This window comes from Gobius niger, assembly GCF_951799975.1.
Source record: "Gobius niger genome assembly, chromosome: 16".
In the NCBI taxonomy this organism is placed as follows: Eukaryota; Metazoa; Chordata; class Actinopteri; order Gobiiformes; family Gobiidae; genus Gobius; species Gobius niger.
In genome coordinates this window covers 2,536,069-2,562,206 of record NC_136867.1, presented here as the reverse complement: position 1 = coordinate 2,562,206, position 26,138 = coordinate 2,536,069, and the positions used below count along the sequence as shown (strand labels likewise).

The 26,138-nt window shown below is 42.9% G+C and overlaps 2 protein-coding genes across 2 annotated transcripts in view; one reads left to right on the top strand and one right to left on the bottom strand.

Annotated features, from left to right (window-relative positions):
* The first annotated feature begins 7,602 nt into the window (after positions 1-7,602).
* Positions 7,603-10,295, top strand: cldn23l (claudin 23-like). The gene is made up of 2 exons (XM_079574048.1): positions 7,603-7,973; positions 9,438-10,295. The coding sequence occupies exon 2, from the start codon at positions 9,471-9,473 to the stop codon at positions 10,200-10,202; it is 732 nt and encodes a 243-aa protein (XP_079430174.1). The 5' UTR covers positions 7,603-7,973; positions 9,438-9,470; the 3' UTR covers positions 10,203-10,295.
* Positions 10,296-16,977: 6,682 nt separating this feature from the next.
* The window catches only part of cnksr1 (connector enhancer of kinase suppressor of Ras 1), a gene marked incomplete at its 5' end in the record, with an annotated part of 43,129 nt that continues 33,968 nt past the window's right edge, over positions 16,978-26,138 (bottom strand). Inside the window, 9 exons of the mRNA XM_079574201.1 lie at positions 16,978-17,253; positions 17,296-17,484; positions 18,966-19,144; positions 20,585-20,660; positions 20,748-20,809; positions 21,410-21,480; positions 21,767-21,838; positions 24,884-24,957; positions 25,341-25,516. Coding sequence (XP_079430327.1) covers positions 17,032-17,253; positions 17,296-17,484; positions 18,966-19,144; positions 20,585-20,660; positions 20,748-20,809; positions 21,410-21,480; positions 21,767-21,838; positions 24,884-24,957; positions 25,341-25,516 — 1,121 coding nt within the window. The 3' untranslated portion in view covers positions 16,978-17,031. The remainder of the gene's footprint in view (positions 17,254-17,295; positions 17,485-18,965; positions 19,145-20,584; positions 20,661-20,747; positions 20,810-21,409; positions 21,481-21,766; positions 21,839-24,883; positions 24,958-25,340; positions 25,517-26,138) is intronic.

Below are 26,138 nucleotides of genomic sequence, written 5' to 3'. Positions count from 1 at the left end.
CTGCACAGGAGGAAGAGGAAGGAGGTCCAATGCAGGACACCACGCTGTGACCCAGGAGGCGGGGCACCATTTCAAAGGGGGGCTGAAAGCAGTGCTCCGGTTTCAGAAACAGAGGCTCAGGACTAACCCAACACCTGAACGCAATTTCAATGTACAATTGTACAATGACAAATAAAGCACTTACCACCACAGTGTGGAGTGAATGAGTAAGACGACTTTGATCATCTGGAAAAGCTTTAGCGATAAGACATTGTTCTGATGATGATGATGTGTCATCATATACCAGATAGTATAATAATATTAATTAAAAATAATATTGCATTGGTTTTATATAGCGCGTTATTGGACACTCAAAGACGCTTTACATTGCAATATTCATTCACTCCATACTTGGTGGTGGTAAGATACTATTGTAGCCACAGATGCCCTGGGGTAGACTGACGGAAAAGAGGCAACCAGTCTGTGCCATCGGCCCCTCTGACCACCACCAACCTCTCACTCACTCACTACATGTGCCAGGCTTCCTGGTGTTACCATCCAAGTACCAACCAGTAGAGCTGGAGATCTTTACAAAAGCTCGACCCGACCCGACCTGTGCCTGAACAATGAACGTTCATGTTGCGCACACACCTGGGCCGGCTGAGATGTGAGCGGTGTGAAGAGCGATGTTCTCTGTGTAGAATCAAAGGTGTCATGCTTCTGCAACATGACAACAATCAGCACGGGCTCTCAGCGCCGCAGGAATAAGTATAATCATATTGTGTACTTTTATTAGAGATTATATTGACAAAAGCCCGACCCGACCCAAACCCGACTGTCATGTGCGACATCTTGACCTGACCCGAACCCGCCTGGTCCAGTGGGGTCCCGTTGGGTTCGGGCAAAGATTTCCAGCTCTACCGACCAGGCTCTTCCTGCTTCGGTTCCGAGGGATGAATGGACCGGCAGATCAAAGGCGGGATGGTGAAAACAGAAGCATTCAGAGCATGATAGACCTCACACTCATTGATTATTTTAACAGTTTCGTCACCATTTAGTTCCTTTGTCAGAACTAAATGGTGAAAACCCAATATAGCTCTCACCAAGAAAACAATTCTCATGCACTGGAAAACAAAGTCAAGTATTATACTGGGAGAATATTATTATTCTTCATTTATTACATTCAGTCATATTTCTTATGAACGTCATGAGAATGAGTTAAGAAACCTTTACAATGACTTGCAGACCGTGCATATTTATTATGTTGTTTTGTTTGTGCTTTTCTTTTGTTCCACCTTTGTTGTCCCAGCATTGTTATGGAATGTTACATTTCTTCTATTAGTCTGTGTGAATTCTTTTTTTTTTTCACATCCAGATAGCATTTATTCTATTGTTATTTTTAGTTGACTTAATTTGTATGTGTGTGAAAATAACCTTTGCTATGCAAATAACTGTGAAACTGCTAATAGGGAAAGGTGTCACCTGGGCTGTGCACAGACATTCAAACGTCTGAAATAATCCATTCATTCTAGTCTGGCCCTCATGAAGGCAATGTGAGTGCTGAAATGAGCAGAAAGGCTACATAAATATGTAAAGCAACTCCATGTTCTGTACAGAGGGCCTTTGCCACACTTAAAGGGAGGTTCTCTCAGAGCATGTGGCTGGTGATTAAAGGCCTATTATGTGAGGAAGGATTGGCACAGGTTGTCATGCGATGTTGTGACAGTGACTCATCATGTTCCGCTCACCTAATTACCCTTTATTGTTGAAGTCAGTCCAGGCCAAACATTCTGTACTGGAACTGCATTTTTGTTGTCCATAAGTCACTCCACAACTTTCTTTCCACTTGTTTCCCCTAAAAGGAAAAAATGTAAAAGTGCTGGACACACACAGCGATCGGCTAAACTGCAGTACAGGTACAGGACTCTGGCTGTTTGCATTAGTCTCATTTAAGGCCATTTAAGATATGTTTTGTCCTTTTTTTGGGTTAGTTCCTGTCCTATTTAGAGAATGTGAATGAATGTGTTGAATTTATATTGTATCTCTTGTGCCACAGCGCTGGGTCTGCAGTGTTTGAGACGAGCACTAGCAGGCTAATGTTGCTAACCAGCTGTTAACGGGCCTCGTGATTGTTTGCTGCTTCATGTGTAAGGGAGGGGTCTAGCAGGTGGAACTAGGACTGAGTAGTCACTAACCCCATATAAGAATTATTTCACAACTCCACCCTGAACTTTATGGGTTCAGGAAACTCCGATCCGCATACACCCGCAAAAGAAAAAGGACACATTTCTTTAATTAGGTCTTAATAATACATAGTTTTAGTTCATTTAGTAAAACAGAATTCCTGCACTGAACGGCGTCTCAAAATAAACCATGTAATAGGGTCCAGAGCAGGACTGTCAACTTTTCACCCAACTTTGGAGTGAGACATCGGTTGGTCCTGAGCTGGGGGCCGTTTTCTCGGCTATAGTGCCTCGTAATCGACTGAAATTCCAAGCAAAATATAAGTATATGTTTTAGCTGACTGAACATATCAGGAGCTGCACAGACAAAATCTACATTGTACTTCAAAGTATGTGTCAGAGGGGAGTACTGCACCGACGCAAATGACCAGTAAAAAACATTGAAAGTGTGGGAGAGCACTTTAAGGGGGGGTTTGGTGGTCCTCCCCCAAGAAAATGTGTATAATTCAGATGTGATTTCCTGCATTCTGGTAGATTTTAGATCATGAATAATACCTTTCGCTGGTCTATTTACTGGTGTTAAAGAATTACTTTTCTGGGGCCCCCTTCAGATTGGGACCCTTCAGCAAATGCCCAGTGAGCCCCCTTCATTGTTATAGCCCTGACAAAAGTTATAATGAAACAGCATTGTGCATATTTGAGGACAGTCAGTCACATGAAGGTCAGAAGCACGTGTATATCACTGTATATCACTTTTAAAAACATTTGTTAGCTGTTGTTTGGATTGTGTGTTTTAAGTGTTTTAAGTCATGTCCCTCCTGTTTCTCTGCCTCATGTCCGTCATTCTACTTCTTATTACCAACAAAACGCAAGCAGCAAATAATTAAGAGAATCTTCTGGAGTATTTTTATAGCATGTTTGATTAAACTCTGAATATAATTATTCCTTTAAATAGCTATCAGAGTCACAAAAAGAACGCTGTATAAACTAAAACAGCATTAAACTAGAAAAAAGCAATAAATCTCTATGCTAAATTGTACAACGTGCATGATGACCACACAGGACTTTGCACAATACTTTTTTGTCAGGCTCAACAGAGAACACACACAAAAATATAATTGTGCTGATATGTAAATACGAGAGTGCTGGGTGAGGAAAAAAAATACACAAATGACTGTGAATCCACTTTTGTTTGTGACTTGTTTTGCACATGAGCAAACACTTCCATATGTAATGGTGTCTTTACACTCACCATGGAGCTGCCTTCACCACCATGGTCTATTGTTGCAAATGACAATTCTCTACCTGCTGCTATTAGATGTCGGATCATGAGGAAAAACTCCCATAGTAACTTCTGCTTTAAGTAACAGACTCCTTACTCATCAGTCAGATCTAACTGGACACAGAACATTGGCTGTGTCTTCACACGCTCTGCATCTTGTCTCTTTGCTGTTAGGCTAAAGTAGCTCCAAATCAAACCTTGTCTTTTTGTCACCGCGCCGTTTGGACGCGCTTGTTTTGTTGACGCGGAGAGCGCGGCTGCAGCAGCGGCACGTGCGAGGAGAAGAGGGGCGGGGCAGACGCCGGAACAACCAATAGCGCAAGAGGAACGCTCTCACATACACGCACACGCTAAGAGCAGACGAGCTGCGGCGCGGACAAACACAAACATGAAAACAAATATCGCTGCTAAATGTCAGGGATATATTTTGGTTGAGCGTGAGATATGAGGGTTGTAGCGTGAGAGCGTGTGAAGGCACTCAAATGCGTGTGTCTCACGAGGAAAGCGTGAGAGTTGACAGCCCTGGTCCAGAGTCAGTTGTTAAACAGAATCCCAAATCATACACATGTGGTAGTTCGGGGTGCGCTACCCCTCCCTGCCTATAAAAGGCCACTACCTTCATCCGCACTTTCCCTCACCTGACCTCCCACCCCGTGACGTCACACGCTGGCGCAGCTGTCATGGCGGCGAGACTGGGGCTCCAAGCTGTTTGGGCACGATAAGGCGCACCGTAGCTTCTGAGGGCGTCAAGTGCAGTAGCTCGAGATGGTTGCGCGGGCATCGTGGGTAAGCGTTGGAGCAGTCTCGTGGTTTTAAGTAACTTGGCGTGTGGCTAACGGCCCTGTTCTTTCTAGTCTTCGGCGGCTCGGGGATCCTTGCGGCTGTTGCGGGCCAAAGGGTGGCGCAGCGTCGCTCTATACGTCTCGGTATGTCCTTGGTGTTATGTCTTTGTTTATGTGCGCATGTTGCCTACTCATTTGTATGTAAACTGAATGTATCCATGTTGTCCAGGCTTCTGCTGGCGGGAGTCTCCCCCTTTTTCCTGTGTGCACTGGCCTTCGGGTGCACAGTTGTAACCACTGGACTCACTAACGGACTATGTTTTTGTTTATACCCAGTTGTGAATGGGATGTTGCACCACGTGTCTTTAAACGTCAAAGTCGAACATATATTTTAATGCTGTTTTATATAGCAGGAAATAAATTAATCTAAGAAACGAAACTTCCGTCCTGTAATCATGTGTTTCTGTCACTTCAGTCAACGAACCTGCGTAGCCTTTTGGTGTATAGAACAAAATATTTCTGGTTTAACCAGTGGCGTTGTCATGGATCGAACATAATTGTATAAACAAATATCACCATCGTCCCTCACTTGGTCACACACAGATAACTCCTTAGGGCTCAGGGCTCAGGTAGCCTAGCAGACACTATGTCAACGTGCAGCATCCCACGCACAACCAGGTCTTATCCGGAGTCATCCGCGGCCCTACAGGTGCTGAAGACTAAGTAATAGTGCAAAATAAGTGACCACACAACACGGCATTAAACACGTCAGATATTTGTGGTGCTTACCATGAAGTCAGACAGTGATCGGAACGTGAAGAATTCCCTCAAAACAAGACGCCAACAATCTAGGATGGATTAGCTTGTTAGCATCCAATGCTAATCAACAGAAAGGGAAATTAGTTAATGTGGGTCGCCATCGGCCTTCAAAGATGACGACTTGAGGCATCTGTAGCTGTAGCCAGGACAAAACTCCCAATAGCCGGCAGCTCTACTGCATGCAGCCATGTTTAGCGTCAGAGGTGAAAGGTCAGGCCTTCCTTTTATAGAGCGCACCCTCTTAGCTCATTGGCTTCCTAAGCTGCTTTTCCACATGTATGCGTGTGTCGGCTCTTTCACCCACTTTGTCGAGCTTTTCCATAACAAAGGCCAGGGCCAAACCGGTCTGACCAGGTATAGATTTTGGGACCGACCTCTAGCTGTGGCCAAAGTGCGCTAGTCTGTGTCTGATGTGACGTGAACAGACTCTGGCCTCTGATTGGCTAGGAGAGAGTGGACAGCCCTCACTATTGACACGCAGGTCATACAGATTTAATATTTCAGAACATCCTACGGCTGTTCTAAACGGGGATTTTGTCGGTATTAGCATTTAGCCGCTGTTAGCGAAGCTTTAGCTGATGCTAACGTAACAATTGCATGTAGTTTGCGTTCATAGCATTATTTACTGGTTTCTTTTCTGTTTTAATACAGCTTGGCTCCTCTGAATGATTCCAAAAGTCCCACCAGAGGGCAGCATTTGTCCACATTTGAGCTCATCGAGGCTTAAAAAAATTAAAGCTCTTTAGTGTAAAGGCTTAGCGTGCTCCTCCGTGGGGGCGTTGCCCACAACAAAAGCGTGTGTGTGTGGTGGAAACAGAAGGGTGTGCGGGGTAGAGTCGATACGTGCACGTAGATCGTGCCGTGCACGGAATGTGGAACGACGGCTTAAGCTAAAGAGTGCTCAGGCCATACTGCTACATATGCTCAAATAGTGCATGTCCATATGGAGCAACATTTGGCTGCAGAAAAAAAAGAACCAAAATGCTATACTTATAGCATACTATATGCAAACACAGCAAGAAAATCCACATGGAGCTTTGGAGAGGCTAGTGCAGGGGCCAGTCTAATTGGAGTAAGTGACCATGCGTAATATTCTTCTTTTGCCATGACTAGTGTCCATGCCGATAAGAATATATGAGGGGCCATCTGCAGCTGGGTATTTCTGCAAATCTGAAATGTATTTTGGTGAGTCATAAAAAACAATTGGAGACTACTGTCCAGATGTATTTGGATCAGTTCCTTTCATGGAAACAGTGTTTTGATTTTGTAACAGCTGTCTACTGTGTGAAATATGGTCTAAGAGCAGACAAACACATACATGAAACATATTCAAATATTATTCACTTTCATTTTATTTTCAATCAAATCTTTCCAAGGACGACCTGCGAATTGCTCACCCACCACCCGTGTCCCGCACCCTTGGTTGGGAAAATGTTCTTTTCATTTGATTGGTAAGTCTATGTTTACTAAAGCATTTACCAAAGTAAAGTTCAACCTTTATGATGGAAAATCCTCAAGTGACGGAAAGTTTATGGAGATACTTAGCCCTGCATGAATGAATGATGCAGCACTGTGGCACAGCTGCATGTGAAGGTCCCGGGTTCGATCCCCAGCCTGTGTGGAGTTTGTTTGGTGTATACAAGTGGAAGCCAACTCTGTGAGTTTTAAATAAATAAAGAGGATGAAACTGTTTATTGTTTTCATCAGAAGTTAAAGAAATGGGTGGGTTTCACAGTGATTGGTCTTGAAGCTACAGCTCTGATCAAAACATGTCTTTGACATTGTTAGCCCCCCCCACACACACACACACACACACACACACACACACGCACATACACACGCACAAACACAACCCTCTCTCTCTCCCTTCCCCTCTCTCTGTCTCTCCTTCACCTCTCCCTCCCTCCCTCCCTCCCTCCCTCCCTCCCTCCCTCCCTCCCTCCCTCTGTCTCCTTCCCCCTCCCTCTCCTCTCCCTCTATCTCTCTCTCTGTCTCTTTCACTTGTGAGTTTGAAGAAGCTAAATTATATAATGTAAATACGACATATTTGAATCTGAATCTGAAAGTCACAGCTCGAATTTCTCTGATGAGTGAAACTCTGAAGGTGCCCTCACTGAAGGGAGGAGGGAATGGTTTCAGAAAGGCCCCAAGTCTGTCTCCTTCACCTCTCCTTCCCTCCACTACCTCTCTCTTTGTCTCCTCCCCCCTCTCTCCCTTCCCCTCTCTACCTCTCCTTCTCTCTGTCTGTCTCCTTCACCTCTCCCTCCAATCCCTCTCTCTCTGTCTCCTTCCCCTCTCCCTGTCTCTCCCTTTCCCTCCCTATCTCTCCCTCTCTCTGTCTGTCTCCTTCACCTCTCCCTCCCTCCCTCCCCTCCTTCACCTCTCCCTCCAATCCCTCTCTCTCTGTCTCCTTCCCCTCTCCCTCTCTCTCCCTTTCCCTCCCTATCTCTCCCTCTCTCTGTCTGTCTCCTTCACTCCCCCTGCTCCCCCTCTCTCCTTCACTTCCCCTCTCTCCCTTCCCCTCTCACTCTCCACTCCCCTCTCTCTCCCTTCCCCTCTCTCTCTCCCTCTTTCTCTGTTTCCTTTCCCTGCCCCAGACTTATTCTAATTTGCATGCAGCCAGTACTGTCACAAAGCTCTAGCGGGTCAAAAATCGAACACACAAGGATTGGGTACAAAACCTTGTTTGCTCTCTCTCACCGAATCCAAGGTCCTGTATGGGCGTCTCTTCCAACCAAAAGATCCGTGCTGTGATGTGAGATCTCTGTATCCTAGCAACAGCTCCGGGACCATAGTTTTCCCTGCCCAGTCCACAGCAGTGGAGCCCGTTTGTGAATGCGGCGCTCTCCTGCCTGTGTCCCTGCTTTAGACGTGGCATTTGGACAACGGAGACACACGGACATTACGCTGCAATGGAGGAAATGAGAGGTAAGCTCTTACAGTGCTACTGTGTGGTTGTTGTGGCTCCATGTAGCTCCATGTTCATTTGTGTACTGAAGCATAAAGGATCGTATCCATTCCCTCTTTTGCACAGGAAAATAAAACATTGTTTATGTGCATATTGAACATGATCTCTGCATTACATACTGTGTAATCAGATGAAGTGACCTGGGGAGACAGTATTAGCATACATGACTAGCATTAAGTAAAGCACAGCAGTCTATCTCTCACTGATTATAGAAGGTCATCTGTACACTGTGGTTTAAGTGTTACATGTTTTCCTCTTGATGCATGAAGCTTCATCAGTGACACTAATAATCCTGGTCTTGGCAGTAGGCGTATAAACAAGAGGAGTTCAGCTTGTAATAGTGTATATCAACGGCCGTCTGTTACTTGTCGTTTCCATGACAGTGTCCTTTAGGCCAATTGTTCAGTACAAACAACCCTGAACTTAAGATCATGCATTTAAACAGTTACATTTGATACTTGCCTGGAGAGAGGCCCATTTTATTATTATTTTTTTGACACACCTGTTGCATGAAACTAATGTAAATGGTACCTATAGGCTTAAAGGAAGCTCTCACCCATTCACACTCTAATCCATACACCAGCCTCAGAGCCGGGAGGCAAGGTGGTAAAGAACGCAACGACACTCGTTACTCTCTGAGCCACTGTGGCCTCAAAATGTAGCAATCTTAACCCTAGAACACCATTGCCGGGTGGATTGACCCGAGCAAATACATGTATGTGATTTTCATCATGCTGTGTGCTGTATCTGAGTGTCCTGGGCCTCTGAGTGGCTTCAGCTTTGTCTTTGACCTTGGCCTGGGTGTTTTCCTAGTCCAAAACAGGCAGTAGTGATATATAAGGTAGGTTAGGGTTAGTGTATAAAATCAGGAAATCTTGCCCCCTTTCAAGGTTGATATTCAAGACACATTTATTTTGCCTACTTCAACTCCAGCTTTGCTCTTGTCACAGAGTTCGGTGTCTCTGGCTTCACAGCAAGTGAGTAGCACATAGTTATTTTAGTCAGCTGCTCATTTGTACCCATTCAAACCCATTCAGACTCATTTAGTTTCTCTCTCCTGTGACTGTTTGTGTGCCAAGGACACTGAGCCTTCATCAGGGAAGTCTCACATATCCCAGGAATGGGTGGACCATCAATTTTTTGTTGCCAAATTCCTAATTTTCCAGAAATTTTGGAGCATTTTCAGATGGTCTTTTAAACATGACACAGTTATAATAATAACTGTGTCATGTCTAAAAGACATGACATGACATGTCTAAATAACACTACTCAAATGTGTCATGTATTGTCATGTTTTAATATATTTTAGTAAGTACTTTTTATGGGTGTATTATCTCGGGTAAAAATCCCCCGGCGTTAGTGATGGTGTTTGGAATTTGAGCGATAATGATCTACATTGATTCTAAAATTGGGTCTCTTTTCAGATTGATAAGAAGAACCTCCGTCACTCGCTCCCCATGATGCAGACCCCGGCTTCCATGGTGATGGGGATTGTCTTCGCTCCTCTGGGGCTGGTGCTGGTCTTCACGGCGGCCATCACCCCTCAGTGGAGAGAGGGGCAGGCGCGTGTGGTGGTGTCTGGGCCGGGTGCCACGCTGCAGGGGTTCAGAGCTCAAAGGCTGGGCGTGGAGGCGGTGCTCCTGGTCCGCTCTGACGGCCTGTGGGAAAGCTGTCTGCAAATGTCCCCTCCAGAGCTCAAGCACTGTTGGCCAGTGTCAGGGGCGTACCAGAGGGACCCGCGAGTTCGACTGGCTCAAGGGCTCACGCTCACGTCACTTTTCCTGTGCGGGACGGGGATCATTCTGGCATGCATAGGGGTGCGGTGTTGGAAGGACTTACCGCTGAGAGGGGTGGCAGCCACAGGAGGTCTGCTGATGGTGTTGGCCAGTCTGCTCAGCCTGACTACTTTGTCTGTGTACACTCATAACCTTAACCAGCTGGGACTGCACGAGCAGAGCTACAAAGGGCATGGCTCCCAGTCCACACAGCTCAGCTTGCGCCAGGCCAGGTCGCTGTACTTTGGCTGGCTGGGCTCCTGTCTGCAGATGGTGGGCGGAGTGGCTCTTATGTTCAGCTTAAAGAGACCCAAATGTGCCACATGTCCCGCAGAGCTGCCCACGTGCCCCACCTGCTCCTGCCCTGACATCAGCAACAAGGCCAACATCGATGTCTATGAAGTCAACTGCTAGACATCTCCATTTCCAGAATATTCTTTGAGAGTTTTACCCGCCCACAGCAGTGGTTTCTTTCTTAGCTTATGAACCCCCTTAGATTTGTTTTCAAATTCTCAAGTGATTCTTTGGAAAGGAGGCCTCTCTTAACCAAACATAACTAGAAAATTGCGGAATTGCAGGAAGCAAATGCAGAAATTGCATAAATTGTTCAAATTGCATAAATTGATTGATTTGCATAATCTTATTTGCATAACCCGATCAAATGCATACATTGGCGAATTTGCATAATTTAATTTGCATTAATTGGTCAAATGCATAAACTGTCATGTTGCATAAATTTAAGATTGCATAAACTGTAAAAACTGCATAAGCTGGTAAAATGCATGAATTGGTTAATTTGCATAAAGTATGTAAATGAAATAAACTCTTTAAAATTCATAAATCCTAAATGGCATAAACTCTTGAGTATCATAAATGCTTTAAAATGCATAAACTGGTTAAATTCCATAAAGTGGTTATTTTGCATAAATGATTAATATTGCATAAACTTTTTAAATTCCATAAACTGATCAAACTGTTGAAATGGCCCAAGTTCTTAAATGGCAGAAGCTGCACAAATGGCTGAAAGGCCTGGAGTCTCTCCATTGGCTGGATTCCCCCATACACACTAATGGGCCAGACTCCACATACTGTACACACCAGTGCAAAAATGTCAAACTGCAGAAGGCCGATTGACTGCGGAAGGATTCTGCAGTCAATCAATTACGGCTGATGAGTTTGAAAGAGTAATGAACCAATATTAAGGAGCCTATTGAAAATTATATTAGGCAGTTTTGTTGATAGCCTAGGAAAAGTCCATTTCAGAATTCAATCATTTTACTCTTCTTCTGGCCTGAAGAAAACAGCAACACCTGGATTGAATTGGCAAGTTTATCTAATCAGAAGAAAAAAACTGTCAAACCCTCACTCGACCAAGTGGAGTCAAAGGTGAATATTTCTGGATATATCTCACACATATGTGTTTGCATCTCCATGAGCTGTTCTGTTAGACATCCATTGGCTTCACATGAATATTGAGCTGTTTATATGTCCATATTAATGAACATTTCTGTTCCAGTACCAGGGCTGGGCACTGTTACATGTTTATACCGATACCTGAACGACTGGACCAACTGCATCAAAACTTGGTCTCTAAAGAGAATGTTTCTTTCAATAATTTTTTTTTTGGTATTAGTAGTACCTAAACTTGTTTTCCGATACCATGCTGTTCAAAAAATCAAATGAAAGTTTTACAATCTTTACAAAATCACATGGTTATAGTATATGGAATATACAAACTAGTAAACAACTTTACTCTATGTACAAGAACAGAACCAACCAACAGTCCTAAAGTCGCCCATCACCTTATTCAGACCTTAGAGCTGTGAGCGCCCCCTGCTGGCCTCCTGCTCTGTGTGTGTGTGTGAGTGTCTGTTAATGAGCCATTCTTTTAAAAGTATCATAGTATTTCGGATGGAAATGAGTAAGAGATTCCAATCAGCGGCTGTGCATGAAAGATTTGTCCAAAAGAGCTTTATGAACCAAAGTGTGGGCCAAACAAGGTTCATCATTCTTATGTTCTTATCCATTTTATTTATGGATACTATTGCTAACCTGTTGAGGTCACCTCAAAATAGAAGACAAGCATAAAAAATTGAAAATACAATCATTGAAAACAACAAAAACACGTACAATGGGAGGGAGCCAGATGTTTACATACACTATATAAAAAGACGTCATTTTTATCTCAGTGTCTGACATGAAATCAGAATTAACTTTAACTTTTTTAGGTCAATTAGAATTTTCTAAATTATTTATATTTGCTAAATTCCAGAAGAATGAGAGATAGATTATTTTATTTTATTTTTATTTGTTACTTTCTACAAAGATTGCTATACACATGCCCAGATGACGATATCCTGTCCTTGGAAGCACAGGTCTGGTTCATCCTTGGGTGCAGTTTGAAGACGCCTGACGGTGTGGAGAGCGCATGTTCACGGGCTTGCTCTGGGTCCCCATCAGGGTCCCCATCACCCCAAAACATGCTCAATAGATGAATCCCCAACAGGGTGATCCTGACTGATTAGCCTGGCCCGACCCAAAAACTGTTAATGACCTGGTCCAGATTTGGAACAATCACCTGCTCACTTCATTTTGGGAAAGGCACTTGGATCGTGACGACATGGTTTTGGCTGAGTCTGGTGTGTGGTGTCATTTTGAATGTAAAATAATCCCTTCCAAACCAAAACTGCTGTAGGACACTCATAAATCCACAGATGCCTTCGTCCCCCATGTTCCAGTGTCAGTGATCTGATGTGTTGGTCCAGCTCGTCCGCTTGTTAAGTACTGATACAAAGTGTTTTCTAAAAGGCGTTTGTGTAAGCTCTCAGTCGTGCACTTGTCTGTGGTAGATGCAGGTTTTTGAGCCGTCATCTGTTCTTTGTGGTTGAAGTGTGTCGATGACCCGCCTTTCATCCGAGAAGCTTCGTCAGTGACACTGAACATCTGTTTGATAAAGCACACTGCTCATTTTGTCTCAAATATGAACACAGATGATGCAACTGTTTATCTGAGCTTGGATTTCTTTCTCTACCTTATTTGACATTGTTCTGAATGTGTGCGCTCTGTCCAATAAAAGGGAAACCTGAATGGGCTGTTGTGATGATGCTTCTTCAATAGAAACACTCATTATCCATTTCTTCTTCATTCATCAGGTCAACATTGACCTCGGAGACAGAGGCACGTACTCCTGTCTCTTGCCGTTCTTCACATTCAGTCAAGATTCAAGATTCATTTTATTCCTTATTCTGAAGGAAATTTGTTTTGGACACACAGGGTTCATTCAAGGCAGATCTTTAAAAACAACCATACGAGCCTAAATTCAGAATAACTTTGGGCATATTAGGAAAAATGTTTATTAAACCATGGTTTTATGGCACTTTACATCAAATATCATAATAAAGTTTGTGTTTCAAGAAAGAAAGAAAGTTGCAGTACATTATGGGTAATATTCAGGTGCATCCTGGGTAAATGAGCTTCCCTGGAGGAGGAGTGGAGCTGGGGAGGGTGCGAGGTCCCATGAGTCAATGGGGTCGTCCTGCTTAACCATCCAGACAGAACATGGACTTCCTGTAGTGCACGGAAGTCGATGCTTGAACCGCAAATTAAATGTATTTATTTTGTTTAAAGCTGCATTATGCAACTGTTTGTGCAAAGAATGAGTTGATATGTGTGTGTATTTGACCTTGTAAACCCAGTGGCTGTATGAGTGCCAGTACAAGGTCAAATACACAAAAATATCAACTTTTTCTTTCTTTTTTTTTGCATTAAAAGTTGCGTATTGCAGCTTTAAAGTGCATGTGACAGGTTTCAATGCTTTTAATAATATGACCTATTTAGAAAGATAGCATCAGTTGCAAGTTCATCAGTTGCATAATTATCTTTTTTTTTCAGTGAAGCAGCAATTTTAATAAAGAAAGTTATTTTTATTTGAGTGTTTAAGCTACTGACAGGAAGTGACATAGGTAAAGGTAAAGTTTCAGAGCTGTTCCCCGTTGACATAACATCCAAACAGGAATCATTTCAGCTCTATCTTTATTAAAAACACATTACAGTCGAAGAAGCACTTGCATGGCAGCATAAAATACTGTATGTGCTATGTTATTATGTACAATAGCCAATTATAAATGGCTGACAACAATAACATGAGTTGTACAAGCTAGTCATTTCTGCAAACAACAACAAAAAAATGTCCGTTTGCCTTGTTCAAGGTCATTTCTAAAAAAAAAAATACTGCAAGATCGATAATATTTACAAATCACAGGCTGTAAAAGGTTTATAATTCATGACCAACATCCTATCACACCCAGGCTGACTAACGCGCACACATACATAATAATTATCCTGTAAACTTGATTCTGTTCACTCACACATGTCTCACTGCTTCAGAAAAGACATCAGAGGCTTTGATTACCAAGAGAAAAGTGACAATAAAAATGTGTTTATATTGAGAAACTTGACTTCTAACTTTGATTTTTGACGGCCACAGTCTCAGCATGTGCGTGAAGGAGCTTAAAGTAAAGTCATTCCAGAGTAGTTGGAAAACGCCTCCTCCTAAATACCTTCTTTCTAACGTCTAAGTGCCTGATCAAAGTCAACATCCTTTTGGAAAAGCAAGGCTGTGCCTCCGTCACGCCAGATTCCACAGCAATAACTGACAACACGGACAAGGGCTTTAAAGTCTCCACAACATTCTGCACAAAGTCTGATCAGTGTATATCCAATAATCAAATTTGCACCCGACTGTGACTAAAGCCTGTCCTTTTGGGGGCCGCACACTCGCAGTGCCGGGTAAAGGGAGCACTTTGTAGGAAATGAACTTTGTAAGTCAAACCGGTTCAGCATCATTTTATTGCAAAGGTGTGGTGCACGTTACAGTAAGTGTCACTAAAACATGTGGCAATCCTCGGGTGGTTCTCTTCTTGAGCACACACACTAACCAAGACTGAAGATGCATTTGATGACAGTAATTATGCACCTGTGGCTTTGCTGTTGTACCCTTGGGCAATACGCTTTCCTCACTTCCTTTAACAGAGGAATAAAAGGGACAGTCCTATGTGGAGGATGTGTTTCCTTGCATTGAAGCGATGGCTCATAATGAACAGTTTGTTTTCATTACAATGAAGCCATGCTTTCACAGCAGCTCTTACTTTAATCAATATAAAAGTGACTCTCCTTTGTGAGTGACATTTAGACATTCAGGTGGAGGGAAGGGTCTTTTTAGTAGATTTTACACATTAGTCTTTGTTTTCCTGACAACAAATGAGTTTTCATCAGCGCACTGTCAGGACTCAGTTGTACTGGCACCATACTGACTTTGGTATGGTGCCAGTCAGTATGGTGCCATGATGTCAGCTGGTAGAGCAGCCAAATGAACTCATTCTTATGGTTCAGGTTAAGGTTCAGTTTACTGTGAGGCCTCAGTCAGCCCTGGAACCTTACATCAGAACTTGATCCTGCTCTCTTTGCTTGTATCTTATTCTTTGGCAGAGGCGCTCCTCTTTATTCAATCTTTATTTTCAGGATATTGTAGAAGAAACACAAAAGTGTCCTCTGGGTCATTCCTGTTAAATGGGAACATTTATGTATTTCATGTACAAATAACTCCTTTCTTCTGGCTTGTTTTTCTGTGTACTGGCCTTTCTCAGCCATTAAATAACACCAACAGCTGCACAAACAATTGATTTTCTCTTCATCAGTCACATATACACATCATTCAAATCAAAAAAATGCGATGTGTCTCAACAGAGCTGGAAAGGAAAATGTATGATACTACATTGTTTTAGGAGTAAACTAATCTTTAATCATTAGAATAAAATGAATGAATTTGCATCCTCCTGGAGATGAATGACCTCCCTGTTGTTCTGAAGGAACTCAGTCCGTTCTTTTTGGAGCAGAGCAAAGAAATTGTAAGAAAACTGTAAAAGGCAGTAAGAACCTTATTACTAACTAGGATTAATCCTATTGATCCAAATTAATAAGGATTCAAACAATAAAGACTCTTTAACCAAGAGCCATTGATTGGGCGAAGTTTAACATGCCCCTCCTGTAACCAGCAACAAGGCATGGAATTAAGTTTTAAAAATACAGTTATACAGAGACACTCGTTTTGGATATAGGCCTAATCAACTTTTGTCAGTTTTCACCCTGAAATGTTCTCTCTGAACAAGAATGACCCCTGGACGTTTTGAAAGCACATGATGCTTTCAGTTCGAGCAACTCGGAGCTCAAAGTGTGTTCAGCCCAAAGCAGAGGTCCTGCCTTTGAAGGAAGGGGGAATGGAAGTGACGTCACAAAATGGAAAAGTTCTGCTTATCCTGGGAGGGGGTGGGTCTACATGGAGAGGGGGACAGTATTTTTATGCATTCATTATACTGTATGTACATCATATCATATATTATCGTGCTGGTGGGCTCAAAGTAATACTCTTACTCAAATTAGACCAAAATTAAATATAACGCTGTTCATGAAGATGTCACTTGAGAAGGTTTTTTTGGAAAGAAATAAAATTTGTTCGCGAACTAAATTACATTTTTATCACAAAACTGAAACATCAAATCAGACACTGTCGGGCAGGCCTATTAATAAAGCTTAAAAATGGGGATTTAAGTGTTTCTACGAGTCACACAAGCCACCGTGGTGCATTGTGGGTGATTTTGGCTGGGAGGGACCAGCGCTTTGGGAAACTGTCTTCACTGTTTGCTACAAAGAGTTTGTGAGTGCATTTGTGTTTCTCCCACACACCAGAAAGAGGCTTCATCATCGACTGCTCCTCAGTCAGTTACATCCTAGGATTAATCCACTTATTTAAAATGATAAACTGGACAACATCCTTTGCACCTTCTTCAGATCCAAAGTAGAAAAGAGTTAACTGCAGCTTCATATAAGATGCTGACACTGAGCTGTTCTTGTGTTTCCTTTTTGCATGGGAGTCCATTGCCAGAATAAATCAAATAGAAAAACAGTCCTTTTCACTCTGGGCTGATTCTCAATAGACAGTCAGTAGAAGAGTTCAACAGGAGCAGAGCTGTGACCCACTATTGATTCATTTATATGCATGACGTCATCTAAAGTATGAATGTTGATATTGAAAAAACACTAAAATATAATGTGACACATACATGATAAACTGTGTATCCCATATGAAAATATAGATGTACAGGGATATAACAACTTGTCCAGAATGCACGTGTGCCCTTTTTGATTCTCAGCCCTGGTCGAGCAGTTTGTGATGGTACTGAACTCCTCAAATGTAAAAGTAATGCTCAGCCTCCCCTGTCTCTGCCATCTCGGACAGCTCCTGGTTGATGGAGTCCTGGAGCGAGCCCAGGTCCAGTTCTAGTTTGGGGCTTGTCTCCGTGGCGACAGGAGAAGATCCCTGTGAAAGCTCCACTTGCTCCTCTGCCTCTGCGTCCACCAGCTGCTCTCCGTCACTCAGCTTCAGTCTGAAGGCCTCCTCCACCTCCTCCTCCTCCTCCCCCTCCGCTGCTGCTGCTGCTGCTGTGGTTACTGCCTCCACAGCGTCCGGCGGAAAGGAAGTGGCTGTGTTTTCTTTGACAGTCCAGTCTCTTTGAGTCGCCAGCTTCTCGATCTCCACGAGAAGCTCCTCGTTTTGCTGCTTCCACTGCCGGTACTTGGCGGCGCCGAGGTCCGAGTGGTCGAGGAGTTTGTTGATCTGCAGCAGCTCGGCTTCTTTAGCCTGGAATAAAAAGGTCGCCCTCAATAACCAGTACATTGGACAGCATTTGCACTTGCTACAGGTCTCTTAAAGGTTTATACCTGACTTTTTTTCTACTAGTGGAGTGAAATCTGTTTTGTCCAGTGCTGTGTATCTAATTCTAAAGCCTTTCTCTGATCCACCCCTGTCCTGCAGCCTGACGGGACTGTGCAAAGTGCCTAGGAGGAACAAAGCTCACAACTTTCATCAGAAGTCAGGAAAGGACGTCAAGGTCAAAGCATAATTCTGAGCTTCTGTTTTATGTTGCATCTTTTACAACAAGTGTGAAAGAAAAGGCAATGACTGCGACGTCACACTTCCCATCATATGCTTCAGCTCATCTATTTTCATTTCCTTACTGTAATCTTGATCTGTGAATAGGACCTGGATTGTGATCAAATAAAGAGAGATCAAATGAACTGTTCCTAGTTCTATGGTCAGCCTTGTATCAAATGTACCCAGTCAGGCAAAGAGCCGCAAACAAGGCCCGTGTTGACCGCCAAATCTGTCTGACATACATTAAACAATAATTTACATTATACAGGCTTTGAACTGACTTTAGCAACACAAGTCAGCCCTAATTTCGGTGCATACAACAAACTACCTCTAAAATGACCATGAGCAGACTGCTATTCTTTTACTCTGATTAATACATAAACATCAACAATGTTTGTGGGGACTATATCGGACTATATATCGACTATAAGGGAAATGACAAAAGTGTAGTAACGCGTGAGATTACTCAGAAAAAAGTGGTCATTTAGTAACGCCGGCAGTCTAAAAATAAAATGGACTTAAATTGGACTAAATTGTGTCTTAACTGGGTGAAAACTGGGTGTGTAAGTCCCATGCAGCTTGCAAGTTGCGCAGACTTTACAAAAAAATGTGTTGATCTGAATGTTGTGATTTGTGGCTTGTGGCTTCTTGCGATACCGATATTGCATCCCCTAATATAGCAATATTAGGGGATGCAATATCGGTATCGCTTTTTTTTGCGATATATTGTGCAGCCTCAGTGAAAACCATGTTTAAACCAGAAGAAGACCAGACTTTCCAACGCAGTGGCAATCCTCCTGTCCATAATGAGTCTGATCAATCATGTCATCAGAGTGAAGACATGATCAGACTCACGATTGTCCACCTGGATGTTTAAGCATTTCTATTGAATCAATCTTAAATGCATTTACTGAAGCATGGATGAAATGATCTCCAATTAGCCACATCATAATCAAAGCAAGTCAATAGCTACCAATAAGTTTAGACAAAAAATCATTATCAAATTGTGTCAAAATGAGACTTCAAAGTAATACTTTTAAAACAAGCAAATCAAGACAAAAACGATGCATTTTGAAGTTACTGTTGGTCCTTCGTGTAAATCTCGGTCAGATGAAAGACTGTGCAGCCCTTTAGAGAAGACTAATGTTGTTTATTATTGTTGGTCTGTCCTAATAAAGAGGCGTGACCTTGAGTGTGCTGTGCAGAGTCCTCAGCGTGTGGACCTTCTCGTTGATGACGGGGTTCTTGCAGCGTTTGATGAAGGACCTCCTGAAGTGGTCGTGGGTGAAGGGCTGCTCCTGCCCCGTCAGGGACACGCCTCCCTCTTTAATGTTGTTCATCATCTGGCCCATCTCATCCACTGGACCTGCTCACATCACAGCACCATGTCACCACGTTATGGACCCACGGCCCAATGCGGACACAGGAAAAGACTCATCTAAAATGTTCTCCAGAAACATCGGCATATCTGGTACATTAGAGCACACTTTTCTGTTTAATCTTTCATTATTACACTGAATTCATTCATATCAATTGTGTTTTAACATGAAATGGTTGTCACATGATCAATTTGGTCACATGATCCACCTATTTAAGGTGATCTTGCACCTGCTGTATTCACGTGCCCTGATGAAAACTCTTGTTTTGAGTTGAAACGCGTTGGCGTGATAAACTCTCCACTGTGATTCCAGAGCCTCGGTCCCACTTTCTTTCATTTGATATTTTTGACCCACGCTGGAACCTCGATGAGCACCGATCTATTTACAAATTGAGATCCTGGTGAGAGCATCCTCAATATTTTTTTCTTTTTAATTACACTGAATATATTTACAACAATTCTCACCACACTACTCACTACTATTAACCTGGCTAACGCCAGGCTGCTGTGTGCGCTCGAATCATTTCGAACTGCACAGCAGCCTGGGGACCATGGCCGAAATATTCGCATGGATTTGGGAACCAATCACAGAACGAGGAGGGACGGCAAGATGATGACGTGCTATTCGATATACGGAAGCTTGTAGTTTATTTACGGATTTAAAAAAAAAAGTTTATTTACGGATCAAACATGACCACAGCGGACGCAACGCTATTTTTCAATCAAGCTTTAGGCCGTGTTCTTGAAAGTTTACAGCGGGTACGTCATACGTCATCGGATACGATGATACGCTTGGCTGTGGCTACGTGCAGATGCATGATAGACATTCAGCCCAATAAACGGCTATGGACGATCGTAAACCACACCTCTCCTATGAGAAAATGAATTGGTGGTCCCCAGTCTGACGTTTGCCAGGCTACACTACTACCATCACTACAAGAAAACTAATAATAACTAATAATAATCACAAAGGGTTAAAGAAAAAATCGAAATGTCACATTTAGTCTGGCCAAGTTTGGCCAAGATGAGGCATGATTTTGATTCCTCAATATAGAATTTCTCTAGTATCTGGAGGGAACTGGGATGCCAGGTAAAAAGCCTAATTTTATGAGCCCCCTTGTCATGAATGTTGCTCTCCTGTTACGGAGTCTTAAGTAAACTGTGATTTCCACCCGTGAAGCTTTGGAGAAAACAGACACTGTTCAGACAATGCGGTTTCTGTCTGTCATTTAGTCCCATTTCTCAGATTAAAAATGTTATTTGTTTATTTTTAATTGTGATTTTATTTCTTTGAAACGTGAAGTGTTATTTTCGAATTTCTCCCAAGGGAGAAAAATACAGTCGTCGAGTAAAATGATGTAAACATGCATTATTATGATGAACTGAGAAGCATGCCAAAGCCATGGAGAAGAACTGAAGGTTTCAAACCTGTGACTTTGCTGCCCTCTGCTGGCATCTTACCAGCCTTGTCCCTTTTACGAGGATACGTGTTGTAATTCAGTTTCTGTAATAAGTCAAAATGCATATTAATACTGTAGCCATATGGTGCAGGCACAGTGACAAAGGCAACCTGGTGTGTATGATGTGATACCTTGTTTCTACGACCAGGAGAGGGTGATCTTTCACTCTCTGATTCAGTCTCACTGTAACACTCTAAACAACAAAACAAACATTGATTATTATAACAGTTGTTAGGCCTATTGTAACCGTTTAATCATAATGAACAGCCTGGCTACTTATTCAGTCAAGTCACTCTGTGTAACCATAGCAACAGCAACGACTGAAAAGGTCCTCCATGACCTCTTGTAAAAGTCATGCATTATGGTAAATGCATTATAGGCTTCAGGCAGATAATTATGGATGTAAAGATCTGTGCTTGTTGTAAATGTGTGGGAGGAAGCACAGCTCAATCAACATGTATTCATGCAGCACATTAAATACTGGCCAACGATTCACACGGTGCAAATATAAAATATAAACAATGACCGTAATATCAATGAAGTCATGGAAGTGTGAGTTTCACCCTGAACTCTCCTATAGAGCGTAAACATTTCAAATCTAACAGAACAAAACCTTCAACAGAGCAAATCGAGTGTCAAAACAATGAATAACATTGTAGACTTGCCACTCAGTTTTGCTATGTTGTGACATCACACACATAACCTCTATTAAATAAAGCCTATGAGATTCATTGTATAGTCATTATATTATTATTATATTATTATATTATCCTTTGGTAGTTATTCTACTCACCTTCCTCACTGCTGGGTCCTGTCTCCAGCTTCTTGTGCTTCTGTATAGCTGTGATCAGACAGTTGATCCACCTGACGGGAGTGAGACAGGAAAAACAATCTCATACATACAGGTATTTGAATAATCACACACTTTATTATTATTAACAGTAAAGATTTTTGACCCGTAGTGAAAGGAGTTGAACAGCGAGGAGAGATTCTATAAATCACTTTGGAACCTTACATAACCTCTTCCCAAGATATAGATCATATTATAGATTATATGCAAACATACAGGACACGTTGAATAATACTATACCTTTACTCTGAAATGACACAGGGAATAAAATGACATGTACACAGAGAATGTAGGGCTTACTTGCTCATGTCACCGACGTGATCTGCAGCAAAAAAGAAGTTCTGAAACCTTGAGTGGCACACTTTGAAGACACTGGGAAAAGAAAAGGACAAAACATTTGCAGTTTGTGTTTATAAATGTGAAATGCACGTACATACAACTGAAATCACGGCGGATATTCACGACGTCACCATGCCAGCACAACCGAGTTTGGTGATGGGGAGAAATAACTACATGTAAAAAATAATCCTTGGTGGGGAAGTACCAGGAGTTCTTTGCAATGGGGGAGGTTTAAAACTTTGAATGCACTGAAATCTAACATTTGCACTTTAAGAATACCGCATTAAAGGCACTTTATGCACTTAACTTGCATGAACAGACACAGATAGATCGTATAAGGCTGTTGAGTGTGACATCACACATGATAACCAAGAGCGTTCCATTGACAAACTTTATCTGAAACAGATCAATGGTCAAAAATATTTTTATATTGAAAATCATTGTGTATCGGCTCTACAGTACAGCAGGTTAAAATCAGTTAAATCCCATTATAGTGAATAGGGCTAAAGTTCCCTTGGACTGCCACAGTAGAGTGATGACATCATCAACGTATTAGAGTATGTGCCTGAATACAGTAAGCTCAGAGTAGGGAGGGTGTCCCTGTATCTCTCTCCTCTTGTTCCACGGCTCAGAGAGTGGCAGGGTAACACACTGAACAGTACATCGATAATTTGTTTTTACTAAAGCAGCCTGTCACTGCTCCTCTATCATCCAACAGCAAGTCCATGTTGAAACAGAAGCTAGCTCGCTTTAGCTCCGCCCTCTCACAAATCCGCAAACTAACTTCTGAATGGCTGACAGCGCAGGGCAAGCAACTTCACTGAAGAGTGTCAGAGCTTAAAAACGGCCTCCACTCCAAAGCAGCTACATTGTATTTACAAACAACAAAAAGAATCTGGCACTTTACTATTTTTGTTAATAACATGCCTCTCCACAACGTGCAGAACCCGACACACTAACCTGAGCACTGCCTGGATTGATTACAAGAAAGCCTACGTCTCAATGCCACATACTTGGATCATTGAATGGCTGGAGCTATACAACATCAACAGGACTCTAAGAGCCTTCATTGCAAACCTCGTTGAGGTTGTGGAAAACCACCCTTGAAGCCAATGGCCAGCCACAAGGAGACGCCCTGTCCCCACTGCTGTTCTGCATAGGTCTGAACCCCCTCAGCCAAATAATCAACAAGACTGGCTATGGATATCGACTCAGGAACGGGGCCACCATCAGTCACCTCCTCTACATGGATGACCTCAAGCTGTACGCTAAGAATGAGCGAGACATCGACTCACTGATCCAGACCACCCGGATATACAGTGCAGACATTGGGATGTCATTGGGACTAGAGAAGTGTGGTCGGATGGTGACTCAGAGAGGGAAGGTAGTCCACACCGAAGGGGTCTCACTCCCAGAAGGAACAATAGCAGACATTGAGGACAGTTACAAGTACCTCGGAATCCCACAAGCAAATGGCAACCTCGAAGAGGTGACAAGGAAAGCGGCTACGGCAAAAAACCTCCAACGAGTAAGGCAGGTCCTAAGAAGCCAGCTCAAGAACAAGTCCTGGGCAATAAACAGCTACGCCCTGCCAGTAATCAGATACCCTGCAGGAATAATAAGCTGGCCAAAGGATGAGATACAGACCACAGATGTTAAGACACGAAAGCTCCTAACCATGCACAGAGGGTTCACCCCAAATCCAGCACTCTGAGACTGTACGCTAGCCGTAAGGAAGGAGGCCGAGGACTAGTGAGCGTGAGAGCCACTATCCAGGATGAAACATTCAAGATCCATAAGTACATCAAGGACAAGGCTCCGACAGATGACGTGCTCAGTGAACGTCTCAGACAATGGGGAACAGAAGATGAGGTGCTGGAGGTTCCGTCATGGGAGGACAAGCCCCTACACGGCATGTACCACTGAAACATAACTGAAGTGGCGGATATACAGAAATCCTACCAATGGCTAGACAGAGCCGGACTAAAGGACAGCACAGAGGCTCATCATGGCTGCACAGGAGCAGGCCTTGAGCACCAGAGCAATAGAGGCCCAGATCTATCATACCAGACAAGACCCCAGGTGTAGACTGTGCAAAGAGGCCAATGAGACAATCCAGCACATAACTGCAGGGTGTGAGATGCTGCAGGGAAAGCTTGCATGGAGCGCTGTTACGACCCCAGGCCTCCAGGCTCCCTCCTTTTTGTATATTTATGTTTGTGTGGCCTAAACCTGTCTTTTCCCTCCATGAAAACCTGGCTGTGAGAGCTCTGGCCTGCGATTGGAGGACTTGTTTCAGGCTTGGTTCTGGTTGGCTGCTTGTTCTTGGTCTTGATTGGTGTGGTATCGGGACGCCTGCCCCCCCAATCAACCACCTGCTGCAGCCACGCCTATAAAAGGCCACACTCAAGAGCATTCGGGGCTGCTGGTCTTTGTGGCCAGTACGCCATTTTGTGCTGTGTCCCTTTGTGTAGTTAAGGATGTTGTGTGTCCAGGGACCACTCCTGTGTGTTGTGTTTCGTTTGTGTCACTTCTTGGGATATTCACTATAATGTAGTGACGTGGAATCAAGTGACACTCGTTTTTTAATCATGACTTGGTTTTGTATTAGTTAGGTCTAATTTTGTTAGTGTTTACTTTTGTGTTACTTTTGGTTAACCTTTTTGTAAATACTGTAAATAGCCTTTGTTTGGTTATTTTTGTCACTCCTTTGTTAAATTTACCTTTTGCACTTATTAAATTACAACTTTATTTATCCATTTTACATCTTGGTTTTTGTTACGTCCCTCACCCTAGCTGAGCTGGGTCGTAACAAGGCCATAACCAAGTGGCTGGTATAGCGTACAGGAACATCTGTGCAGAGTATGGGCTGGAAACCCCAAGGTCAAAGTGGGAAACACCTCCAAAGGTGGTAGAGAATGACTGAGCCAAGCCAATACACACAATTCGGCAGCACCCACCACAGACTAAATCCTATTTCCCTTTCTATTCTAGCTCTGCTGTACATGGCGTCAAAGACCTCCTGTCCCATAGACCCGATGTTTGTGTCCAGACTATTATGATCATGATGGTGCTTACTATTTCCTCTTGTGCTCCCCGGCACTTTCTATGTTGTAGCTGGAGATGTTGACAAATCCTTCAGCCTTCTCATCCTGTGGGACACAACACATGACATTACCCACCAGTGCTGAAACATCTTAAGTAAATATGTGTGATTTTTCTGAGGTATAGAAGTATGTTCATAGTGCATAATTAAACACATCTAGGAGAATTCATATTTGAGTGAAGACTGAAATATACATGTCTAAACTAATGCAAGAGTCGTGTGCATTTTAGAATGTTTTTAGAGGCTTAAAGTACAGCTGCTTTTATACGAGACATATAAGACAGTATGTTGGTATATTTGCAATTTGCTTAAGTAACTGTTCACATTGTGCTTTCGGTTAAGATTCCTCTTGTAAGCCAGTAGCCACAGTGCAGAGTATGGAGATGCAAGTGGAGCTTGTTGCATGGGAGTGTGTGGTGATGCACTTACCAGCTTGCCGGAGTACCAGTACAAAGCAGGGCCTTTGAGGATGAACCAGAACCTCTGCCACTTGTGTGCGAGGAAGACTCCACTGTCCCTCCTCTTCTTCCACAGCCACCCGGCACAGTCGGGATGTCCCAGCTCCCGACAGGACACTCTGCGGCGACTCAGCTTTGGGTTTAGTTCTAGAACAGTCAGACAGACGGCATTTGAATATTTGTCGGTAATGCTCTTCCAATACTTTGATATATGTACATAGTATATGCTTGTGTATAGACCCTTTGCTTCTGTGCTAATCTCAAAGCCATTGTAATTCTGTTGTTTGGACAGTGACAGCTACAGACTCATCGCTTTGAATTGGACTGAAATGGCTCTAGGCAGGAGTATGGGACATGTTTAGGACCTGGGGGTTTCAAATAAAGTCTTCTCCCTAGAATGTTTCTAGTGTCTGGCATCTAGTTTCTATTGTAATTATTATATAATTGTCTATTATAATATTGATTCTGTAGTGTTTGTTTTATTTATTCAATTATATTTTGATTATAATAAATATAGTAAATTCATAAACTGTGCCTGTAGCCAACAATGTCTATCTACCAAAGTCATGTCAGGGCTCATTATTGGAAATGGCTCCCCCTGGTGGCCATTTATCATGCCCTTTGTGATGTTATTAACCTCTAACCCCCCACTTAAACCAAGCACATTTTGTCCAGTTCGGCTTTACCCAAATCTAAAAGCTTCCTGACTGGAGGAGTGTAACGCCTCATTTGAAAGCTAAGACCTGCAAAACTGATCGCAACTTTTTTG

Coding starts and splice junctions, on each gene's coding strand:
- cldn23l (XM_079574048.1), top strand. CDS start 9,471: ATGATGCAGACCCCGGCTTCCATGGTGATGGGGATTGTCTTCGCTCCT.